The 27,776-nt window shown below is 48.3% G+C and overlaps 3 protein-coding genes across 3 annotated transcripts in view; 1 reads left to right on the forward strand and 2 right to left on the reverse strand.

The window, feature by feature from the left end:
* Window positions 1-2,843, forward strand: part of LOC129707803 (palmitoyltransferase ZDHHC3-like) — a 51,717-nt gene extending 48,874 nt beyond the window's left edge. The window contains exon 7 of the mRNA XM_055653149.1: window positions 943-2,843. Coding sequence (XP_055509124.1) covers window positions 943-1,149 — 207 coding nt within the window. The 3' untranslated portion in view covers window positions 1,150-2,843. The remainder of the gene's footprint in view (window positions 1-942) is intronic.
* LOC129707823 (transmembrane protein 42-like) lies at window positions 2,169-7,620 on the reverse strand. The gene is made up of 3 exons (XM_055653204.1): window positions 7,470-7,620; window positions 3,967-4,110; window positions 2,169-3,339 (listed from the first exon to the last, which is right to left on the reverse strand). Exons 1-3 carry the CDS (start codon window positions 7,572-7,574, stop codon window positions 3,199-3,201), a joined length of 390 nt encoding a protein of 129 aa, XP_055509179.1. The 5' UTR covers window positions 7,575-7,620; the 3' UTR covers window positions 2,169-3,198.
* A 3,002-nt stretch (window positions 7,621-10,622) lies between these two features.
* The window catches only part of kif15 (kinesin family member 15), an 88,701-nt gene continuing 71,547 nt past the window's right edge, over window positions 10,623-27,776 (reverse strand). Inside the window, exons 27-35 of the mRNA XM_055653226.1 lie at window positions 27,589-27,735; window positions 26,915-27,013; window positions 24,639-24,794; window positions 23,117-23,214; window positions 20,860-20,926; window positions 19,832-19,869; window positions 14,619-14,784; window positions 12,186-12,317; window positions 10,623-11,146 (exon numbers count right to left, since the gene is read on the reverse strand). Coding sequence (XP_055509201.1) covers window positions 11,039-11,146; window positions 12,186-12,317; window positions 14,619-14,784; window positions 19,832-19,869; window positions 20,860-20,926; window positions 23,117-23,214; window positions 24,639-24,794; window positions 26,915-27,013; window positions 27,589-27,735 — 1,011 coding nt within the window. The 3' untranslated portion in view covers window positions 10,623-11,038. The remainder of the gene's footprint in view (window positions 11,147-12,185; window positions 12,318-14,618; window positions 14,785-19,831; window positions 19,870-20,859; window positions 20,927-23,116; window positions 23,215-24,638; window positions 24,795-26,914; window positions 27,014-27,588; window positions 27,736-27,776) is intronic.

Genomic DNA, 27,776 nt, shown 5'->3' on the forward strand with positions numbered 1-27,776 from the left:
CATGCGGACGGCTGGTGCTGACGGCAACGACATTCAGGCCTGGGGACACCTTCACTCTCCATCAAGACCTCCTGCACCAGTCTGTGGACCAGGCTCACATTCCCACTTCACAGAAGCAACGCAGACACACAACGCCAGAGATAAATATTGCAGTATTTAATCAGCGTTTAAATGAAAACAAATGCATGTGTGGAATGTTGAACTGTATGGTATATTCTCACCAGGGACCTGACTCAGCCTCTGGTCACTAACTTTGTCCTGGGCCACTCTGGCTGGACTAAGGGGTCTCTCTGACATTTGGGGATGAGGAAGGTTCGGCAGCTCGTACCTTGGGTCAGGTTGTACCACCGAGAGAACAATGTTTGTGTCGATGTGGACAGGAAAACCAACCATTCCCCGTCCTGCGCCGACACCCCCGGCAGCAGGCAGAGCCTCTGGGACACGGGGTTATTCAGTGACAGCTTCGCTATCTTCCAGCACTCCCCAGTCGTGCTTCAACCCCTCAACCAGCTCCACACACATCTGCGGTCACTCCGTCTGGCAGACTTCTCTTTCATTCATTCTGCAGTGGAGGGGCGTGGGGTGGTTACTGCTCCTCCCTAGTTGCCCCAGAGGGGGGGGGGGGTGGTTACTGCTCCTCCCTAGTTGCCCCAGAGAGATTGGGGGGGGTGGTGATGACCAGAGTCCTGGCAATGATCAGTACGGGTCTCAGGGGTTATGGGGAGAAGGCAGGAGAATGGGGTTAGGAAGGAGAGATAGATCAGCCATGATTGAATGGTGGAGTAGACTTGATGGGCCGAATGGCCTAATTCTGCTCCTATCACATGACCTTGTGATGCTGCTCCCAGTGCTACGGGGAGAGATGTCTGGGATTTACGGAATACATCTGAGGTGGTTTAATATTTCCAGTGACACTCACACTCTCCCCGTAACTGTCCGCAGGGCATTGAGCGTCTGAAGAACGAGACGGTGACCTGGCAGAAGACTCTGGGTTGGGCAGGGATGAAGGCAGCTTTTGATGGGGACTTTTCCCTGGGATGGTTCAACCCGTTCTCGGGTCTGCGGTGCAGGAAGCGAGCCCAGGCCAGCGGCGACACACCGGACATGAGCCACAGGGAGGTGGTGGTGATGGAGGCTCCGGCTGACTGACCCGACACCACACGGACTGACCTGTGAGATACAGGCTGCAACATCTGCTAGATGAATCACCAAGAGACACTAAGCCCGCGCTGTGTGTATACCCTATATCTTAGTATTATTCACTTAGTATTCATTGACGTGTCCTTTACTAAAACAGGATACATGCGTGTGTTGTGGGACCATTGCAACATGAACCAGAGTATTGTGTGTCTAGTATATCCTCTGCTGCCGACTGAGCTGAGACTCTACCTGTAACCATCCAAACCACTGATGTCTCCCCAACACTCTGTACATCACTCCCACAGTCACCCCGTTTAAACCTCTTCACCCCTGGGACATTCTGGGGGGAGGTTCCCTCACCAGCTGGAGGAGCTACAGCACAGGACTCCGACAGAGGTGTGATCTACAGCCCAGGACATGCAGACAAGTAATCTACACATCTACAACATGCAGACACGTGATCCACACATCTACAACATGCAGACACGTGATCCACACATCTACAACATGTAGACACGTGATCCACACATCCACAACATGCAGACACGTGATCCACACATCTACAACATGTAGACACGTGATCCACACATCCACAACATGCAGACACGTGATCCACACATCTACAACATGCAGACACGTGATCCACACATCTACAACATGTAGACACGTGATCCACACATCTACAACATGCAGACACGTGATCCACACATCTACAACATGTAGACACGTGATCCACACATCTACAACATGCTGAGACGTGGTCCACACATCTACAGCCCAGTTAGAGACGTGGTCCACACAGTTAGATGTGGTCTCAGGCCACAGATATAGACTTGACAAAGGAGCATTTCCATACAGTGTTTCTCAACTCTAGATTTTGCATAATGCAACAGTATATCTGCACTTTGTACAAATGAAACAAATGTTTTTTTTACAATTCCTATAATGAGTTTGTCACGGAATATTATGCAAGTGTTGAAGGATAACCTTTGTGGCTACGATGCCAATCATTTCTTTACTGACACTGATCTTTTTAAACAGTCTCCAATCATTTATTCTTAAAGAAATAACAATTCTGATTTCACGATTTCACTTTCTGAAATCAAAGACCATTAAAATCTGGTAATGTTTCACCTTGTGGTTTTACTATCATTCAGTCATAACAACAAAATGTAACACAGATATTGGCGCATTGATCACAGAAGCAGTGAGGGTGAGTCATCAACTGGAGGTCAGCGGGGAGTTGGGTAACAGAAGGCCACACACGGCTGTGGAGCCGACAATGGATATAGACGGACAGGTTCTTCATTAGTGCGGGATTAGTCTGAATTAGTCTGCCTCAGAGGGCGGTGGAGGCATGTTCTCTGGATGCTTTCAAGAGAGAGCTAGATACGGCTCTTAAAAATAGCGGAGTCAGGGGATATGGGGAGAAGGCAGGAACGGGGTACTGATTGGGGATGATCAGCCATGATCACATTGAATGGCGGTGCTGGCTCGAAGGGCCGAATGGCCTACTCCTGCACCTATTATCTATTGTCTATTGGGTGTTGGGGGTTATGGGGAGAAGGCAGGAGAATGGGGTTAGGAGGGAGAGATAGATCAGCCATGATTGAATGGCGGAGTAGACTTGATGGGCTGAGGGGCCTAATTCTGCTCCTGTCCCTTATGACATTGTACCGTGGTGTGGGGGGGGGTGGTGTTACCGTGGTGAGGGTTGGGGGCAGTATTACTGTGGTGAGGAGGGGGGCAGGGGGGGCACGGTGTTACCGTGGGGTTGCTGTGGCCCAACACTGGGAGATTCTGCCAGGGTCCGGTATGCGTACTCAGGGGCCAGGCAGAAAGCAACCAGTCATATCTGTAGTTACACAAAACAGGCTGGTTTTGTTCATTCAAATTTCCCACAGCAAAGCTCCTGTTAACTGTCCGCAAAGGATGTCCGTGGCCTCGGCACTGCCAGCATCTCCCTGCCCTTCACCTCACTCCGTACTGCCAGCAATGTCACCACCCTCGGTCTCCCCCTCCCCTCACGTGCTTACACACACACACACACACACACCCTCACTCCTCCTTGGTGTACGCGCCTGCCTGCTCCGTATCTGTAGCAGTGTGTAGCAGCAGCAGCCCAGCGAGGCTCAGGGCCATCCCCAGCCACCACAACAGCCCGTGCTCCTCCCCGAACAGCAGCTTCCCCAGACAGGCCTGCAAGCAACAACACCTCCACATCAGACAGACAAAATGCAGTCTCTGGTAAATCATTTCACACTCGGCCCCTTTACGACATGGTACAGCGCAGGAACACGCCCTTCGGCCCACAATGTCCATGCTGTATATGATGCCAAGACCAACTCTCCTCTGCTTGCAAGTGATCCACATCCCTGTATATCCATGTGCCTGTCTAAAAGCCTCCACCACCACCCCTGGCTGCGCGTTCCACACGCCCACCACCCTCTGTGTATCTCACCTTAAAGCTGTGCCTGCCAGTATTTGGATTTCCATCCTGGGAAGAAGGTTCTGACTGTCTACCCTATCTATGCCTCTCACTTCTATCATGTTTCCCCACAACCTCTGGTATTCTGGAGAAATCGATCCAAGTCTGTGCAATCTCTTCCAGTAGCTAATGCTCCCTACTCCTGGCATCATTCTGGTAAACCTCGTCTGCACGCTCCCCAAAGCCCCCTCCATCCTTCCTGGAATGGGGGCGACCAGACAATACTCCAAATGCAGCCTGACCAAAGTTATACCGAGCTGCATCATGACTGTCCGACTCTGATACTCAACTCCGCCAGTTCAATGAGAACGCAGCAATGAAGAAAACTACAGACTTACTGAGGAGAGAAAATTGGAAGCCGTGGTCGTCAGGGTGGTTCGTGAAGACGAGGAATATCTCAGTGCTTTCGCAAATAATGTCCACATCAACGCGTTACAGAGGACGACCAGCCCGCCACAGCCAAGCCAGCGCAGCGCGTGCAGCTGTAAAACAGGTACGTCGCAAGGCTGTGACTAAACACATCGCACTCAACACATCGCACATGGACACCACAGGGGCTGACACTTGTACAGGATGTGGGGAGGGGGCAGAGGTTCACCAGACACTGCCTGGATCAAGGGGTATTATCTGCTGAGAGAGGTTGTTTTCTCTTGAACGCCGGAGATTGTGGGAGACCTGACAGTGGTGTATAAAATTATGGAAGGCAGACATGGGAGACAGTCAGAAACTTCTTCCCCAGGATGGAAATATCAAAGCCTACAAGGCAGAGCCTTAAGGTGAGACAGAGATTTAAGGTGAGATGAGGGGAGGGGGGGAGATTTAAAAGGAATCTGGGGTAACTTTTTTACACAAGAGGAGGTGGGTGTTTTTCCAAGATGCAGCACAAAACACCACAGGAGATCCTTCTTCCCTGTGGCAATCAAACTGTACAACTCCTCCCCATTCTATCGTAGGGTAGACTGAGACTGACCCCCTCCCCCCAATCTTTGCGCATTCCCAATCCTTTCCACTCGTCACTTTAATTTCATGTTTCATGCATCTTGTGTTTTTATGACTGTTGGCAGATCAATTTCTCTCCTGGGATAAATAAAGTTCTATCGTATTGTATGGAACAAGCTGCCAGAGGAGGTAGTTGAGGCAGGTACTATCACAACGTTTAATAAACATTTGGACAGGTACATGGATAGGACAGGTTAGAGGGATATGGACCAAACGCGGACAGGTGGGACTAGTGTAGATGGGGCGTGTTGGTCGGTGTGGGCAAGTTGGGCCGAAGGGCCCGTTTCCATGCTGTATCACTCTATGTGTGGCAAAGTTTAAAGGAGATGTGCGGGGCAGGTTATTTTTACACAGAGGGTGGTGGGTGCCTGGAACGCGCTGCCGGGGGTGGTGGTGGAGGCAGATATCATAGTGGTGTTTAGGAGACATAGTCAAGTCAAGTCAAGTTTATTCGTCACATACACATACGAGATGTGCAGTGAAATGAAAAGTGGCAATGCTCGCGGACTTTTGTGCAAAAAGACAAACAAACAAACTATAAACACACTCATAAACACACACATATTCTTTTACATATTAAATATTAGAAGGAAAAACGTTCAGTAAAGTTAGTCCCTGGTGAGATTTACAGTCCGAATGGCCTCTGGGAAGAAACTCCTTCTCAACCTCTCCGTTCTCACAGCATGGCAACGGAGGCGTTTGCCTGACCGTAGCAGCTGGAACAGTCCATTGCTGGGGTGGAAGGGGTCTCCCATGATTTTATTGGCTCTGGAGTTGCACCTCCTGACGTATAGTTCCTGCAGGGGGGGCGAGTGAAGTTCCCATAGTGCGTTCGGCCGAACGCACTACTCTCTGCAGAGCCTTCTTGTCCTGGGCAGAGCAATTCCCAAACCAGATGGTAATATTACCGGACAAGATGCTTTCCACAGCCACTGTGTAGAAGCACTGGTTCTACATTTACATGGATATGCAGGAACCGGAGGGATATGGATTATAAATGAACTTGGGGATCATGTTCCACATGGACATTGTGGGCCGAAGGGCCTGTTGCTGTACTGGTCTGTGTAACACTCAGTGAGGTGGTGTTGTAATGTAACTGCTAGACGCGACCAAAGATCATAGAGCGGAGCAAGATAGCCCACTTGTCGAAAAAGCCGTAGTAGGTCATGGGTAATCTTCAGCGCCATTTCCGTAACCGGTTTCCGTCTCCGCTCCAATCTATGATCTTTGGTTTACACCGAAGATAGACACAAAAAGCTGGAGTAACTCAGCGTTTCGGGCCAGGCAGCATCTCTGGAGAGAATGAATGGGTGACGTTTCGGGTCGAGACACTTCCCACCCAGGTGTTAGATAAAGTTAATTATTTTTCTTTTGATTACCTATAATTGTGCCATGCTCTACAACTGCAGACTCTAGCTTCAGCTCCTAGCTCAATATGTATGATGTGTTGCAAGGCAGAACACAGTTCTGAATCGGTAAAGACCAATGCATTTCATTTGCCCAGAACTGTCCCCGTTCCTAATGGATCGTATTGGGCGTCTAAAATCAAATTATAATCCGATGTTTCTTGATGCTGTTTCTTGATTGTGAATTAGGAATTTATGCACTCAGGACATTTTTCCTGATCAGCCATGATCACAATGAATGGCGGTGCTGGCTCGAAGGGCCGAATGGCCTCCTCCTGCACCTATTTTCTATGTTTCTATGTTTCCTCGATTTTTGTTTTGGGAAAATATAATTTGTTTCTATTTGAAATGGTTTGCACCGTTTATGCTTCCCACAATACCCGTTAAAGAGGGTGCATTTAACTAACTAATCACAAGTGAAGTAAACTCTTTTAAAAGTTTGAAAGTCTGAAGAAGGGTTTCGGCCCGAAATGTTACCTACTTCCTTCGCTCCATACATGCTGCTGCACCCGCTGAGTTTCTCCAGCTTTTTTTTTTGTGTACCCTAAACTCTTTTAAAAACACGTTCCTGCAATTTATCATTTACGTTCTATGATCTTTGGACGTTCTGTGACCTATGTATGGTCTGCAGAAAGCCCAGAGAGTGAGTGAGGCCCAGAGACCGGGCTAGGATGGACCGTGTGGGCTGAAGGGTCTGAAGCGGTGCTGTCCTGCTCCATGTTATGTGGGCTCTCCCAACACCTTCTGTCGTTGACCAAGATCACGGCTTCCCTGTCCTGTCCTGTCCCACATCCCCATATCTCACAGAATGTAAATCTCACAGATGTTAATGGTGCTTGTTCTTTTTGTTCTTTTCTTTTTTTGTTCTTTTTTTCTTAATAGCTTGATTGGAGTAGTTTTATTTGAATTGTCTGTTTAGTTTATTTTATTGAATTTTGCATCTGCTAATGGTGAAGAATGGGGGTAGGACTTGACAAGCATAGGCTTCTTCCTATCCCTTTTCGAACGAGTCTAATATGTATTATGTTGAAATTGGCTTTTGATTTTTTAATTTATGTATGTACATATATGTTATGTATATGTGTATGTGTGTATATGTATGTATATATGTACATGTATATGTATATGTATTTATGTGTGTATATATATAATTTTCCTTTATTTATTCATTTTCATCTTTAGTTTCTTCTTTTTTTTTAATCGTTCGAAATAAAGATATATCATATCATATCATATCTCCACTCATCCATCCATCTTGTCCCAGCCCCGCCCCCTAACCCCGCCTCATATACCGCCCCCCGCCCCCACCATCCATCCTCTGGGAACCAAAGATCCTATAGCTATAAGATCTTTGCTGGGAACAACCAGTCCCCACCCACTGGTGAGATAGATGTAGCAGCGACCCTCCCCTCCCCCCCTGTCCCCGCTCTCCCCGCCGGCCCAGGCCCGGGCCCGCTCCCGCCTCCCAGCCAGAGTTTGGCGGAGGCCGCGGCCGCAGCTCCCAGAGCGCCGGCACCGAGCGCCTCCCTCAGCCCCGACATCCTCCTCCTGCTCCTGCCGCCGCCCCGGCCCGCCCGGCACCGTGACGTCACCCCCCCGGCCCGGCACCGAGCGCCTCCCTCAGCCCCGACCGTGATCCTCCCGCCCTGCCGCCCGCCCGGCATCGTGACGTCAGCCCCCGCCCGCCGGCCCGGCACCGTGACGTCACCCCCCCACCCGGGCCCGCCACCGTGTGACGTCAGCCCGCCCCGCCCGCCACCGTGACGTCACCCCGCCCCCCCCGCCCCGCCACGCCCCCGTGACCGTGACGTCACCCGCCCGCCGGCCCGCCACCGTGACCGGCGCAGCAAAATGGCCCGAGCCGCGGCCGCTCGGCCCGTCTCGACCCGGCCCGCCCGCTTCCGGCACCCACGTCACATCCGGGGTCAGCTCTCCACAATTATCTTCACAAAACTACCACTTCTGTGTCATCTGCAAACTTGTAAACCATGTCATGTATGTTCTCATGTGATGGCGGCACTGTGGCGCAGCAGGCGGTAGAGTTGCTGCCTCAGGGTGCTGTCAGTGTGGAGTTTGCATGTTCTCCCCGTGGCCCGCGTGGGTTTTCTCCGGGTGCACCGGTTTCCTCCCACACTACAAAGACGTGCGGGTTTGTAGGTTGATTGGCTTGGGGAATGTTTGTAAATTGTCCCTGGTGTGTGTCGGAAAGTGTTATGCCCCTGTTCCACTTAGGAAACCTGAATGAAAACCTCTGGAGACTTTGCGCCCCACCCAAGGTTTCCGTGCGGTTCCCGGAGGTTGCAGGTGGTTGCCGGAGGTTGCAGGTAGGGAGACTGACAAAATCCTCCAGGAACCGCACGGAAACCTTGAGTGGGGCGCAAAGTCTCCAGAGGTTTCCGTTCAGGTTTCCTAAGTGGGACAGGGGCATTAGTGTGCGGCGATCGCTGGTCTTTGCAGACTCAGTGGGCCGAAGGGCACTCATGTAAATATGCACAATGCTGTCTGCCTATCTAAGGAAGGACATAGAGGATAGATACAAAACACTGGAGTAACTCAGCGGGGCAGGCAGCATCTGTGGAGAGAAGGAATGGGTGACATTTCAGGTCGAGACCCTTCTTCACACTGAGAGTCAAGGGAGAGGGAAACGAGAGATATGGAAGAGTAAGGTGTGAAAACGAAAGAAAGGACATACTAGATTTGGAGGCAATCTAGAAGATTCCTGGGATGTGAGGGTTATACCATCATGAATGACCACGTACACCGTCTACTAAAGTTTAGTTTGGTTCATTGTCACGTGTACCGAGGTACAGTGAGAAGCGTACGTTTCTTTACATACCAATCGGTCAGCTGAAAGACAATACATGATTGCAATCGAGCCGTCCACAGGGTAGATAAAAAACGTAGATGATATTGCATCTGCTAGTGCGGGAACCTCCACAGGCCATTATCAGGAGGGCATAGAAACATAGAAAATAGATACAGGAGGTCATTCGGCCGTTCGAGCCAGCACCTCCATTCATTGTGATCATGGCTGATCGTCCCCTATCAATAACCTGTGCCTGCCTTCTCCCCATATCCCTTGACTCCACTAGCCCCTAGAGCTCCATCTAACTCTTAAATCCATTCAGTGATTTGGTCTCCACTGCCCTCTGTGGCAGGGAATTCCATAAATTCACAACTCTCTGGGTGAAAACTTTTTTTCTCACCTCAGTCTTAAATGACCTCCCCTTTATTCTAAGACAGTGGTCCCTGGTTCTGGACTCGCCCAACATTGGTAACATTTTTCCTGCATCTAGCTTGTCCAGTCTTTTTATAATTTTATATGATTCCCCCTCATCCTTCTAAACTCCAGTGAATACAAGGCGTCTTTTTAATATTTCCTCATACAACAGTCCCGCCATACCAGGGATCAATCTCGTGAACCTACGCTGAAACTTCCTCAATCACAAGGATGTCCTTCAAAGCCATTTCAAACGCAGGAACTCTTACTTCCATGAGCTAGGGTACTGTCCGATTCACCTCTAACCCATTGCAGACATTGGCCTTTGTCTCTGGAACTGATGCACTACAATGCTGAGAACTATATTCTGCATTCTGTATCTTCTCCTTTGCTCTACCTATTGTACTGGAGCATGAACTGGTTGTGTTTCTGTACGCCTGCTGGCGGGCTGCAGAGTGGCCGAGGCCAGAAACCCCGCCGGTCAGGGGAGCCCATGGCCGGAGAAGTCGACGGAGCCCGCAGCTGGGGCCCGAGTCGGTGCCACGGAGAGGACCCGTCCACGTTAATGCAGAGGTCGGAGCGGCGGCCAATGATGGCGCCGACTGAAGGACGAACACGTGGAAGTGAGGACGCCGCTGCCGAGGGAAGGAACAAAGGAGGCCACCGTGAGGGGGGGGGGGGGGGGGGGGGGGGGGGGCGGGGGGGGGGGGTAGAAAGAAGAACAATGGGGACCCGGCCTGGGGGGACCACCTGAGGGGGTGGGCGGAAAAGAACAAAAGGGGACTGGCGCGGGGGCCTGCTGTGAGGAAGGGGGTGGGAAGAAGAGGGGGAACTGGCACAGGCAATTTGTAACTTTGTTAGTGCCTTTCATTGGCGACTATTTGCAAGCAAAGAATTTCACTGTGACTTGTCACATGTGACAATAAAGAATTCAATCCAATGTGTACAGCATCAGCATGCTTTTCACGGTAACTCAGGCGGCACAACTGTAGAGTTGCTGTTTCACAGCGCCATAGACCTGGGTTCGATCATGATTACAGGTGCTGTCTGTACGGAGTACGTATGTTCTCCCTGTGAGCTGTGTGGATTTTCTCAAAGATCTTCGGTTTTCTCAAAGATCTTCGGTTTCCTACCACATTCCAAAGATGTGCAGGTTAGTAGATCAATTGTCTTGGTCCCTTGTAAGTGGGATTGTGTTAATGTGCGGGGAACGCTGGGACTGGCAGCTCTTGTGTGTGGACTCAGTGGGCTGTTCTGTGGATCTAAGGCACTAACTGGGCCATCGTGTTCATGCAGCCTTGCTGATCTGTGAGCAAAATATGTATTTCACTGTTCCTCGCACTCGTGACCATTGATTCATTCGACCAACTTCAGAAACTGTCTTTAATACAATCACTACATCAATAAAATTGGTGCCATACACCAGAAGGCAGTATCAAAATAATGTACAAAATGAACCCGCATCCTCGGAAAGGTGAAGTAACACGCGAGAGGGTGTCGAGGACCTTCTCACCAGGGGGGTTTCACCAGGGGGTTGCCTGAGATGAGGGGAGGGGTCCGTTTGCCTTGGGATGGAGAGTGGGGTCATGATTGAGGGATAAATGAGGGACGTAGATCGGGGAGAAGGCTGGGAATGGTTTCCCTTCGAGTTGAGCGGGTGAGGGGTCGAAGGGAAGTGTAGACGACCTTTTGCCGCCATAGTGGTGGGTAATTGGAGGGGCTTCACCCTGGAGGGGATTGGTAGGAAGAACATTTACGAGGGGCCGATCAATATTGCTGTACGTTTCAGTCTTGTTCCATCGAGTCTGTGGTGTCGAGCAGGGAAACCTCGTTCAGGTCGGACTTCTTGTGTTCTCTCAATTTTAGATTCTCCAGTTTCAGCAAATTGTTTTCCTAGAAGCAAATAGGCAGCAGATTAGTTCAGTTTAGTTTATTGACACGTGTACCGAGGTACAGTGAAAAGCTTTCGATGCGTGCTAACCAGTCAGCGGGAAAGACAATACATGATTACAATCGAGCATTTGTATAGATACATGATGATGGAATAATGTTTAGTGCAGGGTAAAGGCAGTAACGTTCCATCAAGGATAGTCCGAGGGTCACCAATGAGGAAGACAGTAGTTCACGACTGCTCTTAACATCATGGTTCAAGGTGCGATGTGGAACAGACATCACACGCCAAGTGACTGGGGGAGGGAGGTGCAGAGACATCCCCTCATTGACTCAGTCATGGCTTGGGGTAGATCTGATCAAAGCAGGAGTTTGTGTTGAGTTCACGGGGAAACTTGTAAAGTTCTTACAGCGCCGGGTTCAATCCTGACTACGGCTGCTGTCTGTACGGAGTTTGTACGTTCTCCCTGTGACCTGTGTGGGTTTTCTCTGGGTGCACCAATATTTTCTCCACACTCCATAGATGTTCAGATTTGTGGGTTAATGGGATAAGGAGGCAGAGATCAGCCATGCTTGTAGTCGGGATCGAACCCGGTTCTCCAACGCTGTGAGGCAGCAGCTCTAACGCTGCGCTATCGTGAGAATGCACCATAGAGGGGTATTTGGAATAAATAGAATTTCTTACACAGATAATGAAAAAGATAAATAGCCTGGAAAAGGGTCACCTATTCCTTCTCTGCAGACGCTGCCTGTCCCACTTAGTTACTCCAGCACTCTGTGAAAAGTCACGTATCCATGTTCTCCAGAGACACTGCCTGACCCGCTGAGTTACTACGACTTTGTGTCCATAATTGATAGCCATAGTCTTACACCGGGGAAACAGACCCTTCAGCCCAACTTGCCCACCCCGACCAACATGCCCCATCGACACGGGTCCCATCTACATGTTTTTGGTTTATGTAGTGACCAAATTATTATTTAGCTTGAAGTTTCAGCAAAATACTCCCAAAAATGCAAATGATGTTGTATTAAGAAAGTGTACCTCCAAGAGTCGAGAGTTGTCTTTCTTGACTTTGACCAAATACTGGATTTTTTGCTGCAGGTTGGTGTGCCCGACCAGTTTCCCATTCTCCTCAGTCAGGTTGTCCACCTGGCTCCGCAGAGTTGTGACTTCCTGTAGTTTAACAGAAATGCCATAAGAAATATGATAAGGCCATTTAGAACTGAGACGAGGAAATACCTTTTTCACCCAGTTGTGAATCTGTGGAATCTCACAAGGCAGTGGAGGCCAATTCTCTGGATACTTTCAAGAGAGACTTGGATAGAGCTCTTAACGATAGCGGAGTCAAGGGGATATGGGGAGAAGGCAGGAACGGGGTACTGATTGTGGATGATCAGCCATTGGCGGTGCTAGCTCGAAGGGCCGAATGGCCTACTTCTGCACCTATTGTCTATTGTCGGATAATTTTTCAAAAGGGTTAAAGAGAAACAATTGAGCAGCTTGTTAAAACACATGTACAGGTTGCTCAGGTCAGGGGCAGCTGATGCACAATGCTTTCATACACAGAGTCTGGTTATAACAGAGCCCAGAGGAATTCACACAGTGGGTGGGGGTATACGCAATGAGATGCCACAGCAAGCAGTTGGGGCAGGTGCAACAGCAATATTTAAAAGACATTTTAGTTTAGAGATACAGCGCAGAAGCAGGCCATTTTGCCCACCGAGTCCACGCCGACCAGCGATCCCCGCACACTAACACCATCCTACACACACTGGGGACAATTTGTGCATTTATACCAAGCCAATGAACTGACAAACCTGGACGTATTTGGAGAGTGGGAGGAAACCAAAGTTCTTGGAGAAAACCCACTCGGGTCATGGGGAGAACGTATAAACTCTATACAGACAGCACCCGTAGCCAGGATGGAAGTCGGGCTCCGGCGCTGTAAGGCAGCAACTCTACCGCTGCGCCACCTTGCTGGATAGATCCATGGATGGGAAAGGTTTCAAAGAATATGGACCAAGCACAGACATGTGGGACGTGTGTAGATGCTCGACATGGGTAAGTGGGGACGAAGGGCCAGTTTCTGTGCTGTACTGGTAATAGGTGGATACAGGTGCGGGTTAGGGAGAGTTGAATGGAGAGATGTTTGGACAAAGGCCAGACGTGAAATGACTGAAGGTGCGAACAAAAGGATTATAGTGTGACAATTGTGAAGCTGGAGGAAAGGAAGGGGGAAATAGGTGAGAGTGCAGGTGGGGCACAGCGGAGGTGGGGGGTGAGAGAGAGAGAGAGAGAGAGAGAGAGAGAAAGAGAGGGAGAAGAGAAGATGTTAGTTTACTAATATTGAACAGTTCAATGTTCATACCATTGGGTCGTGAGCTACCCCAGCAAAATACGAGGTGCTGTTCTTCCAGTTTGTGTTGGGCCTCACTCTGGCAATGGAGCCCGGCTCCAAGGCTGCAACATTACCGCTGTGCCACCGTGCTGCCATTAATTTAATTCTCTAATTTCCATGAGCTTCGACGCAGTAAAGAGATGAGCAAAGATGGCGGTGGGGGGGGCACGGTGGCGCAGCGGTATAGAGTTGCTGCCTTATATCACCAGAGATCCAGGTTCCATCCCGACTACGGGCGCTGTCTGTACGCAGTTTGTACGTTCTCCCCGTGACTGCGTGGGTTTTCTCCGAGATCTTCGGTTTGTATGTTAATTGGCTTGGCTTAAATGTAAATTGTCCGTGGTGTAGGATAGTGCTAGTGCGCGGGGAGCGCTGGTCGACGTGGACTGGGTGGGCTGAAGGGTCTGTTTCTGCGCTGTATCTCTAAATAGACAATAGGTGCAGGAGTAGGCCATTTGGCCCATCGAGCCAGCACCGCCATTCAATGTGATCATGGCTGATCATCCCCAATCAGTATCCCGTTCCTGCCTCCTCCCCATATCCCCTGACTCCGATATTTTTAAGAGCCCTATCTAGCTCTCTCTTGAAAGCATCCAGAGAGCCGGCCTCCACCGCCCTCTGAGGCAGAGAATTCCACAGACTCACCACCCTCTGTGAGAAAACGTGTTTCCTCGTCTCAGTTCTAAATGACTTACTCCTTATTCTTAAACTGTGGTCCCTGGTTCTGGACTCCCACAACGTCGGGAACACGTTTCCTGCCTCTAGTGTGTCCAAGCCCTTAATAATCTTATATGTTTCAATAAGATCCCCTCTCATCCTTCTAAACTCCAGATTATACAAGCCCAGCCGCTCCATTCTCTCAGCATATGACAGTCCCGCCATCCCGGGAATTAACCTTGTAAACCTACACTGCACTCCCTCAATAGCAAGAATGTCCTTCCTCAAATTAGGGGACCAAAACTGCACACAATACTCCAGGTGTGGTCTCACTAGGGCTCTGTACAACTAAAGACCCATTCAATATCCGGCCCATTTCTCCACTGCTGCTCTCCAAGGCCACCCACACCTCCTCTTACCCACAGCAGTCTCTCTCTCTCTTCATTCGCACATTCCAGGGCCGAGCGAAACTCTTCCTTCTCACCGAAGGCTTTGACTTCTAATCTCCTGGTGCGCTCAAGTTCCTCTTGGCATTTGGTGACATCGAGCTGAAGAGAGTCCAGGGACGTTTTGTTCACATTTAATCTGGACAAACAAGAGGCAGTGGTTTAGTTCAAAGACCCTATAACAAACAAGATAGATCACTCGACGAAAAAGATGTAGTACGGTTATGGGCAGATTTTCATGGGTAATTTTCGGCCCCATTTCCGTAACCGGCTTCCGTCTCCGCACCAAAGATCCCATAGCGGAGACGGAAGCCAGTTACGGAAACATCCTCGTAAAAATAAAAGTTATTTGATAAAAATCTTCTCGTCATTTTCGGAATTATAATTTATTAACACAAACTGTTCCCCCGCAACTTTGAATACACTGCGGGGTCGGGTCGGGTCACTGAAATGGATGAAAAAAAGGCCCACGTTCCGCATTACACGTCAGCCCATTGCATTTAGAAGGAGTGGTCTATCCTGCTTGCTGAAGGATCTTTGGTTTAGTTTGACACGTGTCACGAGGTTCAGTGAAAAGCTTTAGTTGCGTGCTGACCAGTCAGCGGAAATACAATACATGATTACAATCGAGCCGTTTACAGTGTACAGATATCATAGTTACAGTAAAAGCTGCAGGAGTAGAGATGTAAGAGTATGGAGCTACACGGGTGGGTTTAAACTAAACAGTGGGGGGGGGGGGGGGGTGGTGGAGTCAAGAATATGGAAGCGTATGCGTGCAGTTTAACCGGAAAGAGTGTAGGAAATGGCTCCAGGGTGACCAAGACTGGGAGCTAAACATGCAGCGGAATTCAATATTGTGGAAAAATAGACAGAAAGGAAGAGGAGGTGGGGTAGCATTGCTGGTTAAAGAGATTAATTCAATAGTTTATCTAACAGGGCAACCAATATGGGGGATGACTAGAAATAGACTGGGTATTGTGTAATGAGGAAGGATTAGTTAGGAGACAGAGGGTCATAAAAGGAGGACAGAAGCAAAAGGTAGAAGGGAGATAAGAAAAACTAACCTGAAAGCTTTGTGCCTTCATCGAAGGAGCATTCGTAATAAGGTGGATGAATTGAATGCGCAGTTAGTAGTTAAGGGATATGATGTAGTTTGGATTACGGAGACATGGCTCCAGGGTAACCAAGGCTGGGAGCTGAACATGTAGGGGAACTCAATATTCAGGAAAAAAAGGGAAGTCAAGGATAGTGTTAAATCCAAGGAAGAGGCATTCCAGTTGAATAAAGGGGACTATGGGGCCATGAGGGAGGAGCAGGCCAAAGTTGACTGGAAAGATACACTAGCTGGGATGCAGGTGGAACAAAAATGGCAGGTGTTTCTAGGAATAATACAGAAGGTGCAGGATCAGTTAATTCCTAGGAGGAAGACAGATTCCAAGGGGAGAAAGGGACGGCCATGGCTGACAAGGGACGTCAGGGACAGTATAAAAATTAAAGCGAAGAAGTACAACGTAGCAAAGATGAGCGGGAAGCAAGAGGATTGGGTAATGTTTAAAGAACAGCAGAAGATAACTAAAAAGACAATACGGGGAGAAAAGATGAGGTACGAAGGTAAGCTAGCCAAGAATATAAAGCAGGATAGTAAAAGCTTCTTTACGTATGTGAAGAGGAAAAAATTAGTTAAGACCAAAGTCGGACCCTTGAAGACCGAAAAAGTGAATTTATTATGGGGGGAACAAGGAAATGGTAGATGAGTTGAACAGGTACTTTGGATCCGTCTTCACTAAGGAGGACACAAACAATCTTCCTGATATAGTCGTGGCCAGAAGATCTGGGGTGTCGGAGGAACTGAAGGAAATCCACATTAGGCAGGAAATGGTGTTGGATAGACTGATGGGACTGAAGGCTGATAAATCCCCAGGGCCTGATGGTCTGCATCCCTGGGTACTTAAGGAAGTGGCTCAAGAAATCGTGGATGCATTGGTAATAATTTTCCAATATTCTATAGACTCAGGATCAGTTCCTGTGGATTGGAGGGTAGCTAATGTTACCTAATGTTTTTAAGAAAGGCGGGAGAGAGAAAACGGGGAGTTATAGACCAGTTAGCCTGACATCGGTGGTGGGTCAATTGTAAAAGATGCGATAGCCGCACATTTGGATAGCAGTAACAGGATCGGTCCAAGTCAGCATGGATTTACGAAGGGGAAATCATGCTTGACTAATCTACTGGAATTTTTGGAGGATGTAACTAGGAAAATGGACAAGGGAGAACCAGTGGATGTTGTGTACCTGGACTTTCAGAAAGCATTTGATAAGGTCCCACATAGGAGATTAGTGGGCAAAATTAGGGCACATGGTTTTGGGAGTAGAGTGCTGACATGGATAGAGAAGTGGTTGGCAGACAGGAAACAAAGAGTAGTGATTAACGGGTCCCTTTCAGAATGGCAGGCAGTGACTAGTGGGGTGCCGCAAGGCTGAGACCCCAGTTATTTACAATATATATTAACGATTTAGACAAGGGAATTAAATGTAACATCTCCAAGTTTGCGAATGACAAAGTTGGGTGGCAGTGTGAGTTGCGAGGAGGATGCTATGAGGCTGCAGGATGCAGGATGACTTGAATAGGTTGGGTGAGTGGGCAGAAACACGACAGATGCAATATAATGTAGATAAATGTGAGGTTATCCACTTTGGTAGCAAAAACAAAAAGGCAGATTATTATCTGAATGGTGTCAGATTAGGAAAAGGGGAGGTGCAACGAGACCTGGGTGTCCTTGTACATCAGTCACTGAAAGTAAGCATGCAGGTACAGCAGGCAGTGAAGAAAGCTAATCACACGTTGGCCTTCATTGCGAGAGGATTTGAGTTTAGGAGCAAAGAGGTCCTACTGCAGTTGTACAGGGCCCAGGCGAGACCGCACCTGGCGTATTGTGTGCAGTTTTGGTCCCCTAATTTTTGCTGTTGAGGGAGTACAGCGTAGGTTCACCAGGTTATTTCCCAGGATGGCGGGACTGACATATTGCGAAAGAATGGGTCGACTAGGCTTGTATTCACTGGAATTTTGAAGGATGAGAGAAGATCTCATAGAAACAAATACAATTCTTAAACGATTGGACAGGCTAGATGCAGGAAAAATGTTCCCTATGTTGGGAGAGTCCGCGAACTAGTTGTCACAGTTTAAGAATAAGGGGTAGGCCATTTAGAAATGAGATGAGGAAAAACGTTTTCACCCAGAGAGTTGTGAATCTGGCATTCTCTGCCACACTGGATGTTTTCAAGAGATTGAGCTCTTAAGGGTAAAGGAATCAAGGGATATGGGGGGGGAAAGCAGGAACGGGGTGCTGATTTTAGATGATCATATTGAATAGCTGAAGGGCTGAATGGCCTCCTCCTGCACCTATGTTTATATGATTGTAATACACGGTTGTCGGTGTGCTTCTGTGCCTGGCACACAAACAGTAGCCTGGGATGGACAGTAGCAGGGATTCAATGGTCATTTAGCGGCACAATCCAGTACAGAGGTTGCATCACATGAGCACTGAAAGGCATTTTCACCTTTGGATGTTGATGCATTTTTAAAACATGTTATTGAACAAAAGACCCAAGAGTGCCCCTCTGTTGGTGAAGACAACTGCAGAGTAAGATGGGCCCCACTGGTGAGTAGTTTCTGCGCAGACAGAGCTGTCACCTGCACTTTGTGCTGCCGCGGGCAGTGTTGGCCAGGGAGTGGAGCGGTTTTAGATACACATCGTGGAAACGGACCCTTCTGCCCACCGAGTCAATGCTGACCAGTGATGACTCCGTGCACTCGTTCTATCCCATACATTCAGCACCATTTAAAGAAGCCAATTAACCCACAACGTTGATCATCTTCGGAGTATGGAAGACCCGTGGAAGACCCACGCGATCACAGGGAGAACGTGCAAACTCCGCACACACTGCACCGAGAGTCACAATCAAGCCTGGGTCTCTGGCGCTGCGAGGTAGCAACTCTACCGCAGCACAGGTAAAGGGATGTCTGACAAGTAGCTTTTAAATGGAAGATAGAGAGAGTTCAGGGTATGTAACCATTTGAATAAATGGTCATGAACAATTACAGCAGGATCTTGATTAGTTGGTCAAGTGGGCTGGTGAATTATTCATGCAATTTAATGCAGAGATGGGTGGAGTGTTGTTTTTTGGGAAGTCAAACTTGGGCAGGACCTTCACAGTGAATGGCAGGGCCCTGGGGAGTGTTGTAGAGCAGAGGGATCTAGGATTGCAGGTACATAGTTCCCTGAAGGTCGGGTCACAGGCAGATGGGGTGGTCACAGGCAGACAGGGTTGTCACAGGCAGACAGGGTGGTCACAGGCATCTTTTAGTACAATGGCCTTAATCAGACAGGGTACAGAGCACAGAAGTTGGAGGGTTACGTTACAGTTGGACAAGACGTAGATGTGGCCACACTTGGGAGCATTGTGTTGAGTTTTGAATACCCCGTTGCAGGAAGGATGACATTAAGATGGAAAGAATGTGGAGAACATTTACGAGAATGTTCCCAGGACTTGAGGGACTGAACTATAGGGGGAGATTGGGGAGGCTAGGACTTTATTCCTTGGAGCACAGGGGGCTGAGAGAAGATCTTATAGAGGTGAGGGGAATAGAATAGATCGGGAGAATGTGCAGAGTCTTCTACCCAGGGTAGTGGAATCAAAAACAAGACAGACAATACACAATAGGCGCAGGAGTAGGCCATTCGTCCCTTCGAGCCAGCACCGCCATTCAATGTGATCATGGCTGATCATCCTCAATCAGTACCCCGTTCCTGCCTTCTCCCCATATCCCCTGACTCCGCTATCTCTAAGAGACAGATTTAAGTAGATGGTTTTATGGAATGTGCTTTTAGAGAAAATAGTTGAAGCAGGCACTATAACAACATTTACGAGATACTTGAAAATGTTTAGATGGATATGGGCCACACGTGGTCAAATGGGACGGGTGTTGATGGGGCATGTTGGTCGGCATGGACGGGATGGGCCAAAGGGCCTGTTGCCGTGCTGTGTGAGTCTATGACCTTCTCTTTGACTCTAAATGGGACTGGTGTTGATGGGGCATCTTGGTCGGCATGGACGGGATGGGCCGAAGGGCCTGTTTCCGTGCTGTGTGACTATCTACAACCATGGGATGCTCACGTTAATGTACTTACTCAATCTCCGTACGTGACAACTTTTCTGCTAGAACTTCCTGTAAAATTAAAATAGAAATCAACGATGACCACACAAGTGAGATTCTCAAATAGATAGCCTATAAATATGACTGCGTCTCAACATTTTACAGTGGGTTAGTGCCAGGTTCACATTCCTCGACAAACCATTTGCCACATATTCCTCCCTGAAGCCAACACAGTCCCAGCATTGTAACCCATGTACCGAGCAGGGTCGGCACAGAAAAGACAACGTTTCATTCCACTGTCTCATTGCCAGAGTAAGGAGCGGAACCGTGTTGGACAGGTTCACCATCTACCCACCTATTAAACCAAAGAATCATCCCAAGATCAGTTGTCAGATCAGTACTGCCACAACCCACCCAGAAAAAAGGCCTTTCCCTTTCTAACCCTGGAATATAGAGGCCAAGACTCAGCGGGTCAGGCAGCATCTGTGGAGAACATAGATAGGTGACGTTTCACAGAGTGCTGGAGTAACTCAGCGGGTCAGGCAGCATCTGTGGAGAACATGGATAGGTGACGTTTCACAGAGTGCTGGAGTAACTCAGTGGGTCAGGCAGCATCTCTGGAGAACATGGATAGGTTCAATGTTCATACCGCTGGGCTGCAAACTGCTCAAGCAAAATATGAGGTGCTGTTCCTGCAGGTTGCGTTGGGCCTCACGCTGACAATGGAGGCGGCCCAGGACAGAAAGGTCAGTGTGGGAATGGGATGAGAGGGGAGGGGATTAGGGTTAGGTGCTTTATTGAAATATTCCTGCTATTTTGTGATAATGCCAGACGCATTATGAATGAATGAATACGTTTATTGGCCAAATCTGTTCACATACAAGGAATTTGCCTTGGTAACAAAACGACATACAGTAAACAATTAAGAATGACACATAAAACATTAATAATAAATGGCACTCCCCACTGCAGGAGTGCTGCAGGTGCCCGGTGCATCAACAGTCGACCAAAGACAAAGATTGAGATATTTTGAGCAAAGGAATACGAGCAAAGTTGCCGTACCTTGACATCCGATTCTTCTACCAGTTTCTTCTCCAAGTCATTGAGATGCTGTGGCTCAGTTGTTGCACTGTTTAATGCAAATCATAGTTATTTAAAACATAGGAATTTAAAGGACAATCAAAATGCTCTGAAAGATCAAAACTAATCCCCACGTTTACAACCTGCTGACTGGCAGCCGATGTATCTTATCTAAATCCTGGTAGCCATCACGATTCCAATATTCTACCTCGGGGCTAGTGTCTATCCATTTTGGTTTCACCCACCGCTTGCGATGTCAATCTTCACTCAACCCCTACTTTGCTGACATAGACTTCAAGCCCTGCAGCACAGAATCATTACAAACGTCCAACTTGGAGCTGACGACAAGAGCTGGGCGGCCATGTGGCGCAGCGGTAGAGTTGCTGCCTCACAGAGCCAGAGACCCAGGTTCCAGCTTGACTACGGGTGCTGTCTGTAGGGAGTTTGCACCTTCTCCCCGTGACTGCGAGTGGGGGGGGGGAGGCCGGTTCTCTGGGTGCTCCGGTTTCCTTCCACATTCCAAAGCTGTACAGGTTTGTAAGTGAATTGATTGGTAAAATAGTAAATTATCCCTAGTGTGTGTAAGATGGTGTTAATGTGCGGGGATCGCTGGTCGGCACAAAAGTACTTTGGGTGTGCAAGCAAAGAATTTCACTGTGTCTTGTCACAAGTGGCAACAAAGTAGCTTAGAGATACAGCGCGGAAACAGACCCTTCGGCTCACCGAGAACAGAATAGTGAAAGGCTTGGATAGAGTGGATGTGGAGAGGATGTTTCCACTAGTGGGAGAGTCTAGATTAGACGTCACATCCCAGGAATTAAAGGATGTTCTTTTAGGAAGGAGATGAGGAGGAATTTCTTTAGTCAGGGGGTGGTGAATCTGTAGAATTTGTTGCTGTAGAAGGCTGTGGAGGCCGTCAGTGTATATATTTAAAGCAGTGAGATTGATTCTTGATTAATACGGGTGTCAGAGGATACGGGGAGAAGAAGGCAGGAGAATGGGGTTAGGAGGGTAGATCAGCCGTGATTGACGAGCGGAATAGACTGGATGGGCCGAATTCTACTCCCATCCCTTATGACCATATTGAAAGAGCTAATGGTTAAATCTAAAATGGAATCGTTCTTCTACAAAAGCATGGTCGAGTAGAACAAAAGAATGGCTCGGTGCCAAGTCTGAATGACTTTGTAAATTATATGGAACACAATATGGAGTACAGGTTGTCTTTTCAATAAAAAAATTAAGATGGAATCATGCGTCTTTCAAGGCCATAAAGAAGCCAAGATTTAAAAAAAAGAAAAAGATAGCTGATGCTCCAGAGATAAGTAATAACTTGTTATTGGATGAGCTTGATTTGGATGCAGCTTTTCTTATATTCTGAAAGGCTACAGAATCTTTCAGTCATGCCATATTCAGACTTGGTACGAGTGTTTAACTGATAAGAAAAATGTATAATTGTGCTAACTTTCCTTTGTTCTGTGAGTGGGAGCCCGAGAAGCACTGAGCAACGTTTGTGCTCATTGTAGATCTTTGCCACTCCCGTCTGACAAATCAATTAAAGATTGCCATGGTTTACCTTTAACAGTTTTTGTTGTTATCTCCTTTTTAAGAAACAAACTTGTTTACTGCACCGACCAGCTTTCCCCGCACACTAACGCTATCCCAAACACACCAGGGACAATTTACATTTATACCAAGCCGATTATATGGCAAACCTGTACGTCTTTGGAGTGTGGGAGGAAACCGAAAATCTCGGAGAAAACTCATGCAGTCACAAGGAGAATGTATAAACTCCGTACAGGCAGCACTCGTAGTCAGGATCGAACCCAGGTCTCTAGCGCTGTGCAGCAGCAACACTCCCGCTGAGCCACCGTGCCACCCACTTGTGAGGAAAGCAATTCTTTAAATGAGGGTTGTACCTGGAAACCCATTAAGCTGAAGAAAAGCTGATCCATCAGAACCTTGTACCTGTTTAAGAAAGAACTACAGATGCTGGTAAATCGAAGGTAGACACAAAATGCTGGAGTAACTCAGCGGATGAGGCAGCATCTATGCAGAGAAGGAATTGGTGAAAGAAGGGTCTCGAAAGAATTGGCGAAAGAAGGGGAGAAGGCAGGAACGGGGTACTGATTGGGGATGATCAGCCATGATCACATTGAATGGCGGTGATGGCTCGAAGGGCCGATTGGCCCATTCCTACACCTATTGTCTATGGACCCGAAAAGTCGGCAGAACCTTTTACCTGTTCTCTGCTCGTTCCAGGCATCGCTCCAACTCACGACACCGTCTCTCTAAAGCTTCCATCTCCAAAAGCTGACTCTTTGATTCATGCAACTGGTTCTGTGACGTCATCCGTGGAGAGATAAAAAACATTAATATTCAAGCAATGCATGTTTCTCAATGTTATTTTTAAAGAGCTTAAAAACCTCACACTTCAGAAGGGCTTGCATGGGAAAGTAAAGCTGATTTTCCAGGCTGCCACAACACAAAATACATCACCTTCCGCAAACTTATCACTCTGCACGGAAGATTCATGATATTGGGTTATTTAATTTTTAGAGACAAAACATACCGTTTTGCACATGTTCATTTTGCCATATTTTGAATAACAGTACGGAAATCTAGTGAATAAAATTCTAATTTACGCCTTTGATTCATCTGGCACTCCAATGGTAGTGTGGGAAGGAACTGCAGATGCTGGTTTACACAAAAGAAAGACACAACATGCTGGAGTAACTCAGTGAGACAGGCAGCATGTCTGGAAAAGGGGAAGAGGTGATGTTTCTGGTCAACTCAGTCCAAACAAGGGTCACGACCTGAAACATCACCTATGCCTTGTCTCCAAATGCTGCCTGACCCACTGAGTTACTCCAGCTTTCTGTGTCTATCTCCAGTCAGAGTCTGCTGACCAAACAATCTTCAATACGATTAATTTCTTCACAGATTTTGCTGAATAACCTCGGTTGTGCAATCATATTGGCTTGTACACGCTTGTACACTCGGCTTGTACACGCTAGAATTTAGAAGATTGAGGGGGGATCTTATAGAAACTTACAAAATTCTTAAGGGTTTGGACAGGCTAGATGCAGGAAGATTGTTCCCGATGTTGGGGAAGTCCAGAACTAGGGGTCACAGTTTAAGGATAAGAGGGAAGTCTTTTAGGACCGAGATGAGAAAATCATTTTTTACACAGAGAGTGGTGAATCTACCACAGAAGGTAGTTGAGGCCAGTTCATTGGCTATATTTAAGAGGGAGTTAGATGTGGCCCTTGTGGCTAAAGGGATCAGGAGGTATGGATAGAAGGCAGGGATGGGATACCGAGTTGGATGATCAGTCATTGACACAGGCACCAAAACAACTTTTAAAATACATTTGGACAGAAACATGGATCGGACAGGTTTAGATGGATATGGGCCAATACGGGCAGGTGGGACCAGTGTTGATGGGGCATGTTGGCAAGTTGGACTGAAGGGCCTGTTTCCATGTTGTATCACTCTATGACTAGTCTAGATGGGGCATGTTGGTCGGTGTGGGCAAGTTGGGCTGAAGGGCCCGTTTCCATGCTGTATCACTCTATGACTGGTGTGGATGGGGCATGTTGGTCGGTGTGGGCAAGTTGAGCTGAAGGGCCTGTTTCCATGCAGTATGACGATGACAAATAAAAATCACTGGCAGGTTTAGAATTGAAATAGTGTAGAACCTAGGTGTTGTGTTGCTGGAAAGTCATTGAACATGAAAAGCCATCGAGACTCCTGTGCACCACCTGTAGTTGTAGAACCTGTTTGTTCCTGGTGGTCCGCTCCCGCTCCATCTCCTCCAACACCTCGACGCTGGCCTGGAACGCCGTCCCCTCTCCCGGCCTCTGCCGCAGCTCGGGGGTCCAGAGCGGATAGACGGGAGACTTGAGTGAACGCGGGGTCTGCAGGGAAGCAAGCGAAACAATCATTAATGTGGTTCCAATAAAGCTCATGGGCACAGGCAACTGGTGTTACGGTTTATGAATCTACTTGAAGGGTGTCAGGGATGGTTGGCATTTAGACAGGCGAAACTGCAGTAGTGATGAGACCACTGAGTACCGATAAGCAAGGAGAACGTAGAAAATACCAAATAACACCCCCACAATCCCACAAAAGGGTTTAGATGCACTAACACTCGTGTACAAACAGCATACCGGATAGAAGTGTATACATTATGAGAGGCACAGAGAGGGTGCAGTCAGAACCTTTTCCCAGGGGGGAAATATCAAATACCAGTTGCTCATGATGCAGCTTTATTGGACTTTAGACAGACCACGTCTGGAGTATTGCATGTAGTTCTGGTCGCCTCATTACATGAAGGGCATGGAGGCTTTGGAGAGGGGAGGTTTATGAATGTCTGGATTACGATACCATACCATAAAACTTGATTCATCCCCGGAGGGAAATTGTTCTGCCGACAGTCACAACACACAAGGTACACAGAAACTTGAAATTAAAAATGAAAACAGTAAGGAAAAGACAAGCGACTATTGTCTGGCCTCCATGTACACAGCCCTTCACCGGAACAAATTAGCCAACACACAAACACAGACTTATCCCCAGGGCAGAGGATTCTAAACTAGAGTGCCCCCTCCCCCACACTGGTTCCCCCTTTGTTCTCCCATCGTCCCTCACAGCCCCCTCCCCCCATAGCGTGTCCCCATTGTCTTCCCCTCCCCCCTCACGCCCCACCGCCACCGAGGCTCCCATCGCCGCCACCGAGGCTCCTCTGGTCCAGACAGGCCTCAGAGCTCGGCCTCTCTTGCAGTCCACTGGGAGGCCTATGGGCCTTTCGGCGGCAGCGTGGTTGTTCGGCAGGGGGATCGGGCCCATATTCCCCAGGAGAGGGGGCATTAGCTACATAGAGGTTGGTCCGACAGCATGGAAACAGGCCCTTCGGCCCACCAAATTCGCATTGACCAGCGATCCCTGCACGTTAACACTATCCTACACACACCAGGGACAATTTATACCAAGCCAATTAACCTACACATCTTTAGAGTGTGGGGGGAAACAGAAGATCTCGGCGAAAACTCACGCAGGTTACGGGGAGAACGTCCAAACTCCGTACAGACAGCACCCGTGGTCTGGATTGAGCCCAGGACCCGGGTGTCTGGCGCTACGAGGCAGCAACTCTAACGCTGCGTCACCATGCCGCCACCTTGAGTTTACTTGTACTCGGTTTTTAATTAATTGCATTTATGTACGGTACCAACTGGCAGCATGCAAAACAGAGATGTTCATTGTACTGCAGTACTGTGACAATAACAAACACAGAACCAACATGTGCACCTCTCCATGTTCACCTGGGTGGTGAATGGTTCTCTGGATACTTTCAAGAGAGGGCTCTTAAAGATAGCAGTCAAGGGATGTGGGGAGAAGGCAGGATTGAATGGTGGTGCTGGCTCAAAGGGCCGAATGGCCTACCCCTGCACCCATTGTCTATTGAATGCAGAAATTGGAGGAAAACTATCTCCACAAGTTCAGAGGGGAGTTTAAACGAAGCCACGATGTGTATTTGGGTCAAGTCTGGAGGAACCTGCATGAACCCACACACGAAGGTCCCGCCACAACATGGGCACGTTCTACCCACAGGAAGAGGAGGAAAGGTGGGACTGTAAGCAACTCCACCGTCATCTTTGATCGCTCTTTACTGACTTGACCTTGCACTAAACGTTATTCCATTATCATGTCTCTGCTCACTGTGAATGGCTTGATTGTAATCATCTACCTCAGTGCACGTGACAATAAACTAAACTGAAGTGAAATTGAAGTGAACCTGAACTGATCCGATGTGTAGGAAATAACTGCAGATGCTGGTTTAAATAGTAGACAAAATGCTGGAGTAACTCAGTGAGTCAGGCAGCATCTGTGGAGAACATGGATAGGTGACGTTTCACAGAGTGCTGGAGGCAATAACTCAGCGGATCAGGCAGCATCTGTGGAGAACATGGATAGGTGACGTTTCACAGAGTGCTGGAGTAACTCATCTCATCGGATCAGGCAGCATCTGTGGACTTACCCGCGTGTTGGTAGGGGTTTGTCTCGAGGATTCACCCTGCTGACCATTCCCTTCAGATTCACATTTCAAAGCTCGAATTTCACCATCTTTTGTCTGCAGCTGTAAATACCACAATCATATTGGTAAAGGCAAATTACTTAAAAACAGTATAATTAAATTTTACGTAATAACAAATACAAGAAACGTAATCTGCAACTGCAGATATGATAGTGGCGTTTCAAAGGCATTGTGATTTATAATTGATAGCAAAGCCATTTAACCTGCAAACCTGTACATGTGTGGAATGTGGGAGGAAACTGGAGCACCCGGAGAAAACCCACGCAGGTCACGGGGAGAACATACAAACTATGTAGAGACCACACTCGATAGAGTCCGCCCGATAGCTCGGGGTCAGTGGGACGGGGAACCCGCCTAAAGTCTTGGCAGATGGAGTAACCAGGAGGGAGCTGGAGAAGATGGATGCGAAGAGCAATGGTGGAGGCTGAACTGGGGTCATGCCTCCAGTGTCCTCAAGGTCGGCTGCAATAATGGCGACGCCAGCATGTAATAATTTGACTGTGTGGTTAGTTGTACGTGACACATAAAGCTGTATTGACAGTTGCTGGACGAGCAAGAACGAATTAGCCAGGGTCCCGCCACGTTTAACCAGAGCAGCAGCTTTGATGTTTGGTTACCTGGCTGTGGAGATGCTCCATGGTTTTCCCGTTGTTCTCGGCTTCCTCCTGCATCAGCTGTAATTTAGCGGCCAGTTCTCTCGAATGTTCTGTTTGCTGCTCCAGATGCTGGGAGGTGTTGGTGAGGTCTTCGTACAACATCTCCAACTGAACGTCAGAGACAAGGCGTGAGGACACCGCACACGGAA

This window comes from Leucoraja erinacea, chromosome 2, assembly GCF_028641065.1.
Source record: "Leucoraja erinacea ecotype New England chromosome 2, Leri_hhj_1, whole genome shotgun sequence".
NCBI lineage: Eukaryota > Metazoa > Chordata > Chondrichthyes > Rajiformes > Rajidae > Leucoraja > Leucoraja erinaceus.

What these genes read in the sequence shown, in the direction of transcription:
- LOC129707823 (XM_055653204.1), bottom strand. Translation starts at nt 7,574, where the DNA reads ATGTCGGGGCTGAGGGAGGCGCTCGGTGCCGGCGCTCTGGGAGCTGCG. An exon ending in GCGGGCCCGGGCCTGGGCCG is followed by an intron (nt 4,111 to 7,469) that starts GCGGGGAGAGCG and finishes CCTGTTTTACAG; the next exon opens with CTGCACGCGCTGCGCTGGCT. An exon ending in CTTCCAATTTTCTCTCCTCA is followed by an intron (nt 3,340 to 3,966) that starts GTAAGTCTGTAG and finishes TGTTGCTTGCAG; the next exon opens with GCCTGTCTGGGGAAGCTGCT.